The 15,372-nt window shown below is 40.1% G+C and overlaps 1 protein-coding gene and 1 pseudogene across 1 annotated transcript in view; one reads left to right on the top strand and one right to left on the bottom strand.

The window, feature by feature from the left end:
* Positions 1-13,768, top strand: part of LOC125194225 (subtilisin-like protease) — a 17,060-nt gene extending 3,292 nt beyond the window's left edge. The window contains exon 3 of the mRNA XM_048092335.1: positions 11,791-13,768. Coding sequence (XP_047948292.1) covers positions 11,791-13,768 — 1,978 coding nt within the window. The remainder of the gene's footprint in view (positions 1-11,790) is intronic.
* LOC125194521 overlaps positions 1-15,372 on the bottom strand; it is a 44,038-nt pseudogene that overhangs the window by 16,604 nt on the left and 12,062 nt on the right.

Here is a 15,372-nt window from a genome sequence, read left to right as displayed (position 1 = left end):
TTCTTTTCTCATTCTTGTTCCAAAACCCTAGAACTTCAACTAGGGATTATCTCTTTTGCTCCATTAAATCTTCGTGTGCTCTACAAACCTCTCGATAGGGAACTTAAACCCTATCAATTGGTGCTTCCATTGACTACTCTTCTCCCTCAACACACGGTAGCCATGGCACCAGGTTCAATGGTTTCGAAGCCGCCTCCCTCGCCAACGTTTTTTGGTTCTGATTCAAGGTTTAGGAAGCTAGAAATCCTAGCTTCTGGCAGAAACACCACAGCAGATAAACATAAAGAACCGCCAGACCCCCTGGTTACGGAGACGCCGACGGCGAAGCATGTGTGGAGACCACCGCCGTCTCGGACTACCGCCCCGACGACCATCGATCGGGAGTCCATTCTCCGCCACCGCATGGAGCCGCCTCGTTTCACAGGTGAGGATGCTTCTAATTGGATTCACAAGATCCAGAGGTACTTTAATCACTCTTATACTCCAGAATCTGATCGTCTCTATCTTGTCACGTTTTTATTTGACCCACCGGCGTCCGATTGGGCAACATATTGGAAGGAAAACAACAGGAGAAAGGATTGGAATGATTTTTTGATAGCAGTCAAACATTGTTTTGACCCAAATTTTGATGAAGGTTACGCAAGCAACAAAACTACGATCGAACTGCCTGACTCACCTGCTTTTCCTTCGGACACGAGCGGGTGGAGATTGCCTCCGTCGCTCACACAGCCACCTACAGGAATGGTGCCCAGTGCCTTATCTCGCCCTCGTTTTGATGCTCCTCGTTTCGATGGTGCGAACGTCGTCGAGTGGATTTGTAATATGCAGAGGTACTACAACCACTACTATACTCCTTTATCTGATCGGCTATACCTTACTCAGTACTTGTTCGATCAACCGGCGTCAGACTGGATGACAAGTTGGAAATATAATCATGCCGAAGAGAGTTGGGACGATTTTCTATTAGCAGTCAAGCAGCAATTTGACCCCAACCCATATGAAGGGCGAGTAGCAACCTTGCGAAACACGCCTACTGTACATGTCGTTTCTGATGATGGCGCCGATCTCTCGATTACCTTGGACAAACAAGCTGCTACCTCTGGGATGGGTGAAGAGACTGACGATTGGTCATTGATGTATCATAGAGCTACTCCTGTTCAGAAGCCTCACACTTCCACTTCAGATATGTTAACTTGGTCAGAGGCTCCTTCGGCAGAAATCCCCTCAGCCGCCACTGCCGCTCGTGCGAGCCAGCCTACGGATGGAGTTGGTACGGTACTATTTGATGGCCAGATTATTGATGGGAATGTTGAGAATCTTAACGAAAGGAAACCTTGCTCTGGCTACAAACTGAAGGAGATGAATGGCAGCAACATAATTGCAGGTGACAGTGGAGATGGTTCAACAGACTCAATAGCGTCTGATCATGATAATCTCATAAGCCGAATATCACTTCACATTGTGCAACAAGCTCCCATCATTGCAGGTGACAGTGGTCATCCTTGTCTGCCTGAGAAGCAGAAATTCTCTGGCTTCGATGCACCAAGTGATGGTGATAATGCTTCGTTTTCCATTGAATCTGCTTACTATATTAAAGATCCAACATTTGCAGCAACTTTGAAACCATTATTTAGTAGTGATATGAAGTCTTTCCTGGAGCCACATATTTTTCCCGGTGTTGGAATTCGAGGCGTGTTCACTCATACACAAGCACTTGCCTCTGATGCCCGCTCGATCCCTCCGCGCAACGATGTGACACGTTCGGGTGAATGCCTTAGCACAGGTGGGAGTAAGGTTACCCATCGTTCCTTGGGTGATGATCCCATAGAAAGTGTGATTTTCAAAAGTGATGGTAGCAGTGCTCTGAGTGCGCTACATCTCAGGCTGGAGTTCCCCACTCTTGTTGACATTTTGTCAGTTCCGCCCCTGTATCCGATGATTGTTGAGATGGAAATATTGCTGGATCAGTTTATGGCTTGGATGACGAAGCAACAGGGGAGAACATGAAACGGCTGTATCGCCACATATCTGTCAGCTGCCCCCTTCCTGCCAAGCTCATGAGCAGGCGATTTTACGCCCTTTTTTTTGTTCTCGCGTGGCATTTTAACTCCGAGCTCTATTCTATTGTAGTGCACAAAGGGGATACATCGAAGGCTAGTCATTTCTATAGATTCATTCACTTGAACTCCACTGAATGGTACATATATGATGATTCTCGAGTTTCAGCAATAGATGGTGCTGACATTTTCGAGCAGATGGCTTATATTCTCCTCTATGCTCCGCACGGCACTGTCTGGCATATAGATTTCATCCTAACTCTCCAATTATCAATTGGATTTGCTTCTTTAGTGGCATCACAATTACTATCTACTTTTGAGATTGGACAGGGTGATACAACTGTTTTGCCTCTTGGTAAAGAAGGAAACGGATCAGAGGCTGATGGAGATTACTTACGCCTAAAGACTACTAATTCCTTCGTCCCTGACTCTACGACTCTACAGAATGGTGTCAAAATGTGAGTTTGGGTGGGGAAAATGGAGCCGGTGAAGCTGATAAAGGTCAAAGCTTGACTAGTGAAAGAAATATAGTTGCTGATGGAGTTGTGAATTTGAGTGCTGAGAGACATGAAGCTGGGGGATGCTTGGACGGTGATAGTGGATTTCTACAAAGAGGATATTTCCATGTATGTGTTAATACTGAAAAAATGGTGTTCGTCTTCGAGAAGGCAGAAAATAATATGGCATGTGTGGTTCTAGTTGCCTATGTTTACATAAGTGGTGGTGAAGATTGTGACTATAGTGGTGTCAAAGATTGCGAAGAGCTCGATGGATTTCTCTCCAAAGGCTGCAAATCTGGAGGAGTTGATGCCAAATTTGCCGTAGTAGCTTCCATTAGGCTCTTTCTTTCCGAATCAGAGAACTCACACCAACCCGGGGATACACCGATTATCGTAGCAAAGGCCCCGGCAGTTTTGGTAGATGGTATTCCACAATGCCATTGGATGATACAATGGTCAACTGCTCCAACGACACTTTCATGGAAGTCGAAGTCGGAGATGTTGCGTCCTTTTCTGTCCCTTAGCCTTGAGGACAAGGCTATTGCTATGGAGGGGGGAGTTGATAGGGACTTGAACCCTACAGCAAACCTGGCGATGAATGAGCAGCCCGACCGCGCCGAGCTTGCCCCAATCACGACCCATTCACGCCCAAAGAAGTGAAGATCCATGCAAATCCTTGCGTATCTTTAGTTTATTTCAATTTCCATAGTTAGACTTATTTTTCTTTATTTAATTCACGTAATATTTTGTAATCTTTTTGATATCTTGCCTTGCAAGATATCGTTGGGTTTAGGTTAGGATATCCTCGGGTTTTCTTGTCGGTTCTTTCCCGAGACGAACTAGGAAGGTCGAACCGTCTAGGGTTGAGGATTCTATAAATACTAGAATCCCATAGATAATTAAATCATTGAGAATTAAGAAATAAAATACTTCTTTTCTCATTCTTGTTCCAAAACCCTAGAACTTCAACTAGGGATTATCTCTTTTGCTCCGTTAAATCTTCGTGTGCTCTACAAACCTCTCGATAGGGAACTTAAACCCTATCAATATACTTCCGATAAACCTGCATCTTAAACTTTCTAGCTTGTGAAGTTGGCTAAGATCCATTGCGGTCGATGCAGTTTCTACGTAATCATAAACGGACAAGTTTTTAATATTTGGAATGCTTTTGAGGAAACTGAATAGAACCTGAAACCTAAGAAGCGTAGGTTGACAAGTTCAAATATTTCAGTTGGGAAACTATCGCAACACATATTGATAAGGCTAATTTTATGCATTGGTGTGCTAGGGATTCAAGGATGTCTTCAGCTTGGTGTGCTACTTCTCTTATTTGGCTGTCTAGTTGTGTGAGTGAAGATTTGTCAAGGAGCTGCTGAAGAGAAGTAGCTTTGTCGAGGAGGGATTGGAGCTGTGGATTGTTTTCATCGACAATCCATCGTGATTGGTCAGGATCAAGGATACCTTCAAGAATGGCAATGAGAGGTTGAAGATTGTAAGCCATTTTTCAGATCTCTTCTTTCTTGAAAAACAAAGGAAGCAAAGCTTGTTGCAAATTGCAATAGCACAAAAACAAGATGATTGTTGACCTTGAGGCTTGAGCAAATAAGATAAAACTGTTATCTGCATTTGATAGTAATATAGTATTGTGTAATTGGGTATAATTTTATTAAGATGGCTGTACTTGGCCTTGAATCTATCCAAGATTTGCATTATTTTAGTAGGTGGGGAATCAATAATGATCTGTAAAAGTAACATGTAACTGCTCTGATGTTCTTCGTGTTGCTCAATGCTCATATCTCATAAGTCATAAATATGAATTTGAATTGTAATATCAACGGACAACGGGGATCTGTAAAGTAACATGGTAGCATTGTGTAATTATTTGAAATGAATAGCACTTTCAATCAATGCCATAAACACAATCTACGATATAAACAAACTGGATTTATAAGCACGGAATCAATTAAAAGTCGAGCTCTATTATCCGATTCAAAGAACACGTCAAGCTCATTTCAAATTTAATTTCTATTGAAGAAATTGATTGCAATGTTTAATACTCAAATTGTTAATCTGCATTAGAGATTGTGCCGGAAAACTGAGCAATAATTTTTATATCTACGACTTGGCCTTAATTTTGAAACAAATTTGGATGTATTTTAATTCTACCCACCATATTACTATTATTTTCTTGTTTCATTGAATATCTTAAAAATTTGACCCGTAAATATATATCATGGCCCATCTACTAAAATTACAATGTAGTATTTCGAAATTATCAATCCCAGCCCAATTCCTACGGCTAACTTAACACTACTTATATAGGTGCTGGGAGATGGTGGTGGCGGCGGAGTGCGTCTGCTGGTGGGGGACATGCCGGTGGTGGCGAAGGTGGTGGTCATGGTGGCTATGCCCCTTGATTTACTTTTCTATGCTACCTTAAAATGCATTGTTCAAAAATGGATAATCAATTATATATAGTTCATATTAATATAAATGTGAAAACCAAGAATGAATAATTTCTACTAATGTTTACACTGTATGTCTAGTATTGTGTTGTTACTTATCAAAAATAGATCTTCTTGGTATGATGTAATAGGCAAAGATGTGTAATTTCATGATTGATCATATTTAAAATATTTTACTAATTTAATTGTCTTACCATAGCCCTCGTGCCTAGAGATCATGTTTATTAGTATTATCTTTTGTTTGATCATCTTTTATTTAAATTTTTTTGGCCCGTATATTATATTTCGATCCGTCTCTTTAGTATTAAAACTATAATGTGCCTCGAGATTATTCATCTCACTCCATTTATATGAGCATTTTAGGTTTATCCCATATTATATTTCAACAGTGGCGGAGCCACGGTGGGAACCAGGGGGCCCTTGGGCCCCAGCCGTTTGAACATTTACCATATATAATGTATATATGCGGGATTTACAGTATCATTAGCTAGTCTAGTTGGTGTGAGAATGAGCTGTTCATTCACGAGATACCAGGATCGAGTCTTGGTGTCGCAGGTTGGTTCATTTTTTATTCACTAATGCTTTGAATTCATATTATGATTTTTTAGATTTTTATAGATAATTATTTAACCCTACAACAGTATAAATAATATAATAATATTAGTAAAATTGATTTTAAAGGTATGTTTAGTTCATTTGTGGCTTTATTTTTAAATTTTTTAAAATAGTAGTAATTGTTAGTGATTTTTCTCTTATTCATTTTAGAGTAATATTGATTTTCTCACGTTAGCATTTTTATTGATTTTCTCACTAGTAATTTTTCATAAACGATTTAAATATGTATTCATAAAGAATGATATTTATAATTTAAGAATAGAGAATACTTCTATAGATATGTAAATATATAATCTAATCCTAGTAAAATTAATATCAATGCTATGCTCTTCAAAAAATATTCATATTTTTCTCATTATCTATTTCTCATGCACGACTTTTTCTATAGCTTATGTTCGAGTTGTTTCTGAACACTGAACATACTCAATAAATTTTAAAACTTTCTTCGTTAATGAAAAAAGTTTTATTTTTCCATTTTGGGATGTTCATAAAAAATAGTTCCATTTATAAAAATAGAAAATTTTCATCACATACTTTACCTCTATTTTCCTCATCTGTCTTACTTTATCCATATTTTTATACATTTTCTCTCTTATTTTACCAAGTTTTCTTTAAAACTCGTGTAGTCTACAAATGAGCCTATTTTTTCCGGACGGAGGGAATAAATGTTTGGACCCCCCATCGTTAAGTCTGGCTCCGCCACTGTATGATACGAGTAAACTCGTATCGGGAGATAACTGCGAGAGATCGCAGAGAAGATATTGGTTCGTTCGCGGGAAGATTCCCGTCGAGCAGCCAACTATCGTTCAACTAAGTTTTTGATAAAGTAAATTGCAGAGAAAAGTAAAAGACGATAAAAGATAAATTATATTTCTTCAATGAATAATTCAAAAGATAACAGAGGCTCCTATTTATACTAGGAATAACCTAACTTAATGATCAAGAAATAAATATTCTAATTATATAAAAGAAAGATATGGAAAATCACTATACTAATTAATAAAGATATGGGGATATTAGGAATATGCACGTATCAACTTCCCCACGGTTAAAATTCACCTTGTCCTCAAGGTGGAAACCAATGAGCAATGAGGCATCTCGGCTCCGAAATTCGGCTATCAAGAAACACATCATAAAACTCATTACGCTCATCAATCTTCATTCTCTGACCATGACCCAGTAAAATTACATCTCCAAATCCATATTTCGTGTGCTCGAATTTCTCACTTAGGCAACTCATCAACCCCTTAAACACTCCCAAAATGGCCACATTTGTTGGAGAAACTGTCATAGTCCTGCACATCATCTTCAAAAATGTGTATATAAGAGAAGAAATGGTTCTAGTCCTCCCATTCATCACGATGCCACCACCTTCTATCACCTTCTCTTGTGCATCTGCAACTTTCCTTCCAGCTACCCCATCTTTATCCTGATTCTTGTTCTTATTCTTCATAATTGATTCTTTGCCTGATCTATGCAACAAAATCTCCTCATTACCATTTTCCTTTGCCTTCTTAGGAGTCCCTTTGTTGCACTCATTACATTCATCAGAGTCATCATCCTCAGACACCATATCATCACATAAGAGCAGATCTAATAACTTAAGAGCAGACTCTTGACGGTTTTGCTTAATTGAAGCCTCTAAAACTATCTCCTCATCCATTGATATTCTAAGAGCAAGAGCAAGTTCCGGCTCCCAGTATGTAGTCATGCCAAAGAATTTCCATCCAGTTGGAATCTCAAAAAATATCAGATTCGTGTTCTTAGCTACGACATCAAGAGCAACTGATGTGGGCATGCTCTGTGCAACTCCTTTAAGTCCACCGGGAAAATAGGATATAGCATGAACAACATATGCAACTATAATAGCAACAAAATCAGATGGGGCGACAAAGAACCCTTTTCCGAAATCCATATTGTGGTCAACATCTCCATCTGCTGCCGCGCCAAACTCTGGCAGGTCCGGATTGTTGTCTGACTTGCTCAACCCCACACGAGCCACTAGTTCCCTTGCATATATCAGATGTCTTTTGCCAAAATCTTCTTTGGGAGCACAATTAAGAAAGGAGCTTTCCTTTGCACCCAGCTCTTCCACAAATATACGTTTATCATAAGCTCCAGCAACACCATGAAGTGGCATAACAGCAGAAAATTAATTTCAAATATGAAAATAGCTTCCTGAAAGTCTGGAAATCTAAGATAGACTTCCTCAATTTGTCATAGTCACTTGCTGTATCAAAAACATCAACGTCTATCTGCTCGTCTGAGCCAATGAAGTTACCCAATTCAATTTTGGAGATATCCACCCCAGGTAGGTCATCAGCAGCATCCTCCCGAAGGTCACCATGCTCCTCCTTGTTGATCTTGGAATCTTCAACATCAGTAACTCCCGAGATTTCCACCGAAATATCAAGGCTGAAGTCTTTAACATCATCAGTTAATAAATCTGTTGGATCGTTGGCACTAGAATTTCTCTTTGGTTTTGATTGAGATAATGGTTGTATAGTCTCTGTTTTAGGAGTTGTTATGGAGGTGAGTTTTCAGAGAGAATTTGATATTTGGATAGATTTGAAAAATGGTTCAACTTACAAAAGACTCTCCATCTCTACTAATTAAAGATGGAATACGAGACACCTTTTCTAGGAAATAAAAACACATGCTAGAGAATTAATGACTAGTGTCATAATCAGCCAACCTACTAATGACACTCTAAACAAAAAGCATAATTAAACTTTTTCTGCTGCACATTAACTACAGTTCTCCCTCTTAATGTGCTGCTCCATGACACCAAGAAGTTCTCTAAACTTGAAAAACTTTTCCTTTGGAAGTGCTTTGGTGAAGATGTCTGCCACTTGATCTTCGGACTTGCAAAATGTGAGCTGAACTTCACCTTCTTCAATGGCTTCTCGGATGAAATGATATTTGATGTTGATGTGTCGAGTGCGGCTATGAAAAACAGGATTCTTGCTCATAGCAATTGCTGATTGGTTGTCGCAAAACAGCTCGGTAGCCTCCTTCTGCTTCATTCCAATATCGCCAAGAATCTTTCTCAGCCAATACACCTGTGATGTCGCCATAGCAGCTGCAACATATTCAGCTTCGGCAGTTGACTGTGCCACACTCTCCTGCTTCTTTGAACTCCAAGAAAACACACTTGAACCAAGAGAAAATGAGTAACCCGTAGTACTCTTCATATCATCCAAACATCCGGCCCAATCGCTATCGCAATAGCCTTGCAAATTAATTTGGGCACCTTTGACATACTTGATCCCAAAATTTGTTGTGCCTTTGATGTATCTAAGAACTCTCTTTGCTGCACCAAGATGGATTTGACTTGGACTATTCATGAATCTTGACAACATACTAGAAGCAAACATAATGTCCGGTCTTGTCGCACAAAGATACAACAAACTTCCAACCATACTTCGATAGATAGAAGCATCAATCTTCTTTTCACCATCTTCTTTCTTCATTTTCTCATTCACCACCAATGGAATCAAAGTTGGGTTGCAATCACCCATTCCAAATTTTTTCAGAATATTATTTGCATACTTTCTCTGACAAATAAACACCCCATCATTTTCTTGGTATATCTCCATACCCAAGAAATGATGTAGCAGCCCCATATCACTCATTTCATATCTCTTCATCATCTCAATTTTAAAATCATGTATCATCTTCTCATCATCACCACAAAACAACAAATCATCAACATATAAAGCAACAATGAGAGTAGATGTACCTTGAGTCTTCACATACAAAGTAGACTCACTTTTGCTCCTTTCAAATCCGTGCTCAATGAAATATGCATCGATTTGGCTGTACCAAGCTCTTGATGCTTGCTTCAATCCGTACAATGCTTTCTTCAACCGATAAACTTTATCTTCGGCACCTTCGATTACAAAACCTTGAGGTTGCTCCACATAAATTTCATTGGTCAATTCTCCATTCAAGAAGGCTGATTTGATGTCAAGTTGGTATAATAACCACCCCTTTTGAGCTGCAAGAGCAATGAGCATCCGGATTGTATCCAAACGTGAAACCGGCGAAAATGTTTCGTCGTAGTCAATTCCGGGCTGTTGTGTGTAGCCTTTTGCTACAAGTCTTGCCTTGTTTCTTTGAAATGATCCATCTTCATTTACTTTAACTTTGTAGACCCATTTCACTCCAATGATTTCTTTTTCTCGTGGGCGTTCGACCAACTCCCATGTCTTGTTCTTTTCGATCACATCAATTTCTTCTTGCATAGCTTTTCTCCAAGCTTCTTGCTCCATTGCTTCATCAAAATTTTCAGGTTCTATGAGGCAAACATTGCATCTCTCATAGACATCTTGCAAGCTTTTCATTCTAGGAGCAGGACTTGATGATGATGTGGACGAACTTGGATCCGAGTTAGAGCTTGAATCATTTGGGGATGAAAAGTCAGTACCTTCATCACCATCTCCCTCATCTTCGACAGTTGAAACTTGCTTTGTTTCATCAATGATTGATCCATTCTTCTGCACTTCATTTACTTCCCAATTCCAACTTGCATTTTCGTCGAATATCACATCTCGACTTGTGATAACACTTCTTGTCTTCAAGTTGTAAAGTCTATAGCCTTTGGACATGTTGCTATAGCCAACAAGTATACATTTCACACTTGTTTCATCAAGCTTTTGCCTTTTTTCTTTTGGAATTTGGGCATAGCAAACTGACCCAAAAACTCTCAAATGCTTCACTGATGGCTTTCTTCCACTCCATGCTTCAGTTGGAGTTCTATCCATCACAACTTTTGTTGGACATCGATTCAGCAAGTATACTGCTGTATGAACGGCATCTGCCCAAAAACTTTTAAGCAATCCTTTGGCATGTATCATTGATTTTGCCATCTCCATCACCGTCCTATTCTTGCGTTCGGATACACCATTTTGTTGTGGTGTGTATCCAACACTTAGTTGTCTTCCAATGCCTTCTTCTTCACAATACTTGGTGAATTGATTTGAAGTGTACTCCTTTCCATTTCCATTGTCACTTCTTAGCACTTTGATGGTACGACCACTTTGATTCTCCACAAGGAGCTTGAATTTCCGAAAGACTTCAAACACTTCGGATTTTTGCTTCAAGAAGTAAACCCACGTCATACGAGTAAAATCATCAATGAAGAGAATGAAGTACCTGTTTCCACCATTAGAATTTATCGACATTGGTCCGCACACATCGGTGTGTACAAGCTCTAGAGGTTCCTTTGCTCTCCAAGCAACTCCTTTTGGAAACGGTAGTCGGTGATGCTTTCCAAGTGCGCAACCTTCACAGACATGCTGCTGTGTTTCTCCAATTTTTGGCAGACCATGGACCATATTTTTGTTGTGTAGTAGCTTGAGACTATTGAAGTTCAAGTGGCCAAGTCTCAAATGCCATAACCATGATTCATCCATTACTTGAGCTTTCATTGCCATATTTTCAGCATACTTGAATGTGAGAGGAAAGCTGCGACTCTTCTCCATTTGAATTTTTGCCACAATTTGCTTCGCCCCCTCTTTATCTAGTATGACACATGAATTTCCTTCGAAATGGACAGTGTATCCATGTTCAATAAGTTGTCCAACACTCAACAAATTCTGCCTCAAATCTGGTACAAGTAGCACATCACTTATGCGCTTCATCCCTTTCTTCGTGTCAACACTTATCGTCCCTTTTCTATGGGCTTTGACAAGAGCACCATTTCCCATCTTAACTTGAGAATTTACAGATGTATCAATGCTCACAAAGATGGACTCATCACCTGTCATGTGGTTACTACAGCCACTGTCAATGTACCACACATCTTCATCTTTTTGTTTTTTGCTTTGTGAAGCATAAAACATATATTCTTCACTCTGCTTTTCTTCCAAAAAATTTGCATGCTGCTGCTGTTGTGGTTGATTGTTGGCGTAGCAATCCTTTTGAAGATGACCAAACCGACTACATTTGTGGCATTTCGGCTTGTCCTTGAACCAACAATCCTTGTACTCATGGCATAGCAATCCTTTTGAAGATGACCAATCCTTTTCTAGGAAATGAAAACACATGCTAGAGAATTAATGACTAGTGTCATAATCAGCCAACCTACTAATGACACTCTAAACAAAAAACATAATTAAACTTTTTCTGCTGCACATTAACTACAACAAGCTCGAGTGAAGACGAGGCGCAACTCGTTTACTCGTACCGCCATGTGTTGATGGGATTTGCTGCAAAGTTTTCACCCAAACATGTGAAAGAAATGGAGAAGAAGAAGGGATTCATCTCAGCACAGCTCCAGAAATTGATGTCTTTGCAAACAACACATTCCCCCAACTTCTTGGGGTTGAACCAGAATACGGGGTTGTGGAAAGACTCTAATTACGGTAAAGGTGTGATTATTGGCGTGCTGGACAGCGGAGTGATGCCTGAGCATCCTTCCTTCAGCGACGAAGGAATGCCACCTCCACCAGCTAGGTGGAAGGGCGAGTGTCAATTCAGCGACACAGCCTGCAACAACAAAATCATTGGAGCAAGGTACTTTAACGCCGGGGACCAGAGCCCCCTTGACGATAATGGCCATGGAACTCACACTGCGGGCACTGCTGCTGGACGCTTTGTGCAAGGCGCAAATCTTTTTGGCAAGGCTAACGGCACTGCTGCTGGCGTTGCACCACTTGCTCATTTAGCCATATACAAAGTGCTAAAGAATAATTCTGTAGGAGCTGCAGATTTCCTTGCTGGAATGGATGCAGCAATTGAAGATGGAGTCGACGTGCTGTCGATATCTATAGGCTATACGGATGCAACACAGATAAAAACCTTGTATGATGATTATTATGCAATTGGTGCATTCAGTGCGATGGAGAAGGGTATCTTCGTTAGCTTCGCTGCTGGAAACAGCGGGCCTCTTCCCTCATCTGTGGGACACTGGGAACCTTGGGTTCTGACGGTTGGAGCAAGCACGTTGGACAGAAAATTGAGTGCAATAGCAGTGCTAGGAAACAATCAAGAGGTGGATGGTGAATCAGTTTATGACTTTCCACGAAAGTTCTTCCTGCTTGTCTATGCGCCCGACTGCAGGGGAAACGACATCCGAGGTAAGATAGTTGTGTGTGAGGATGACAGAACAAAAGTAATTCCAAGTGGCGTTGCCGGCGTGATTCTCATAAACAATGAGACACATGGAAACACCATTAAAGTTTTAACCATTGGTGGGCCAACAACACATTTCAGCTATGCCGCGGGATTGAAGATCAAAGCTTACATAAGTTCAACGGCAACACCCATTGCCACTATTTCTTCCCAAGGTACTGTGATTGGTGATGAGCGTGCACCAGTCGTCGCTTCATTTTCTTCCAGGGGTCCTAGCATACCAACCCCTGGAATCGTGAAACCCGACATTTTAGGCCCCGGAGTTAATATTCTTTCAGCATGGCACACTTCCGTCGAAGGCAATACCAATACAGAATCGACATTCAACATAATTTCCGGTACCTCAATGGCGTGCCCGCACCTGAGCGGTGTGGCGGCTCTGCTCAAGAGCGTGCATCCCGATTGGTCTCCTGCTGCAATCAAGTCCGCCATTATGACCACGGCAGACGATGTGAACCTCGCTGGTAATCCAATTGAGGACGAGGGGTTCCTCCCGGCCGACATCTTTGCCACGGGATCAGGTCATGCGAATCCATCAAGAGCTCAAGATCCCGGACTTGTCTACGACATCCAGTCCCAAGACTACCTTTCTTACTTGTGCGGTCTCAACTACACGGATCGCCAAGTGGAGAAGGTTGTACGTTGGAGGGTGAATTGCCGAGTCGAATCGAAGATAGCAGAAGCAGAGCTAAACTATCCTTCATTCTCTATCATTTTCAGTGGCAAATCAACTTCCCATGTTTACACCAGGACCGTCACAAACGTAGGCGACCCTGACTCGTCATACAAGGTGGAGATTTCCCCACCCCACGGAGTTGATGTTCGTGTGAATCCCACCACGCTCAACTTCTCCGAGACAAAACAGAAATTGCAGTACAAGGTTACATTCAGTCGACTCACTTCTGCTCCGCATACCAATTTCGTCCAAGGATTCTTGAAATGGACCTCTCCCACTCATTCTGTTCGGAGCCCTATTGTGGTTCGTTTGTCTTGAATAACTATATATGGATGCTAATAATTTCAAATTTATACTACTAGTACAAATTTGATTCGCATGCAGGCGCTGCCATGACTGTTTACGTATCGGTCCAATTGAGTCCTTATTTTAATTACTTGTCATGTATCTGGTCGAGCTGAATTGTCAGCTTCATCTTTGTCGGTTCTTTCCTGGAATGCATATTGTTATAAATAAGAGAGTCGAGCCAATTATATAAATATTTTCACATTACACATGAAATATAAATATTTATAAGTTGATTATTTCTTCTCCCAATCATAAACAAACTATGGTTTTGAAACTAGTTCTCCTCCAATCTTTACGGCTCAGAAAAATTTCATCCTAGCCCTATTCATACCAAAACACGGCTAAAAGGATAAAATCAACCCAGAAACTCATTCCTATACACAAAAATTCCAGACACATATGAAGAAAAAGCAGCAGCTGAATCCTCAAGACTGAGGACGAACAGGAATGTTACCGTGGCGTTCAAACTGAACAGGAAGAACTACCCTTTATGGTCGCGACTAATGAAGGTCACGATTGGAGGAAGGAGAGGATACTCCCACATAACCGATGAACCACCAGAGCCGAACAGCAAAGGATGCCATGATTGGGAGGAAACTGATCTAGTGGTTTTCTCATGGATTATCGACAATATCGAAAGCGATATTATTGCCGATTTTGCTCAACCACCAAACCACCAAAGCTCTGTAGGATACTCATATTAATTATTCATATTTCATTTCATTCCAATTCTATATTATTTGTAGTTATCAAATATAGGAATGAAATCAATCAAGGAATAACAATTCCATTCCCTTTGCATTCCTTGTGCTTACCAAGCACAAGAATGGATAGGAATTGTCATTTCATTCCCACCTTCATTCCATTCACATCTCCATTACATCCCCTCATCATTCCATTCTATCATACCAAGAAGTCCCTTAAGGCCCTACTTGGTATGGTACTACTATGTATTTTATCTCTGTAATTGTGATATTTTGTATTGGTATATTTATGTTTTCAAATATAGTATTACTTTCTTTTGTCTATATAACATCATAGCATATTTGTTAGTTCGGTCCATCTACAAAATAATGTTCATATTTTTTTTTTCATTTTTAGTAGATGACAGTAACACATATGCGCACACACATTACCACCACATATGCACACACAACACCACATATACACACACCACCACACTTATATACACAACACCACATATACAAAGACAAGAAAAATGGTGTATTTGGCAAAAATATTTTTGAATAAATATTTATTTTGATAGAATCAACAAATTAATTATTCAAATTTCATTCCATTCCATTCCATTTCTATATTATTTGTACTTATAGAATATAATCAATCAAGGAATAACAATTCCATTCCTTTTGCATTTTTTGTTCTTACCAAGCACAAGGGTCCCACCTTCATTCCATTCTTATCTCCATTCCATTCTCTCCTCATTCCGTTCCATTATTATTTAATTATGTGAATAAAAATGAAAAAAATACAATAACAAATGAAGATGCTCAATATCAAAAGTATTTTACTTGATATGACCAAATAAAAGCTCATCTGGACTTGCACTAACT

Source organism: Salvia hispanica, chromosome 6, assembly GCF_023119035.1.
Source record: "Salvia hispanica cultivar TCC Black 2014 chromosome 6, UniMelb_Shisp_WGS_1.0, whole genome shotgun sequence".
Lineage (NCBI taxonomy): Eukaryota > Viridiplantae > Streptophyta > Magnoliopsida > Lamiales > Lamiaceae > Salvia > Salvia hispanica.
This window is presented reverse-complemented; position numbering and strand designations above follow the sequence as displayed.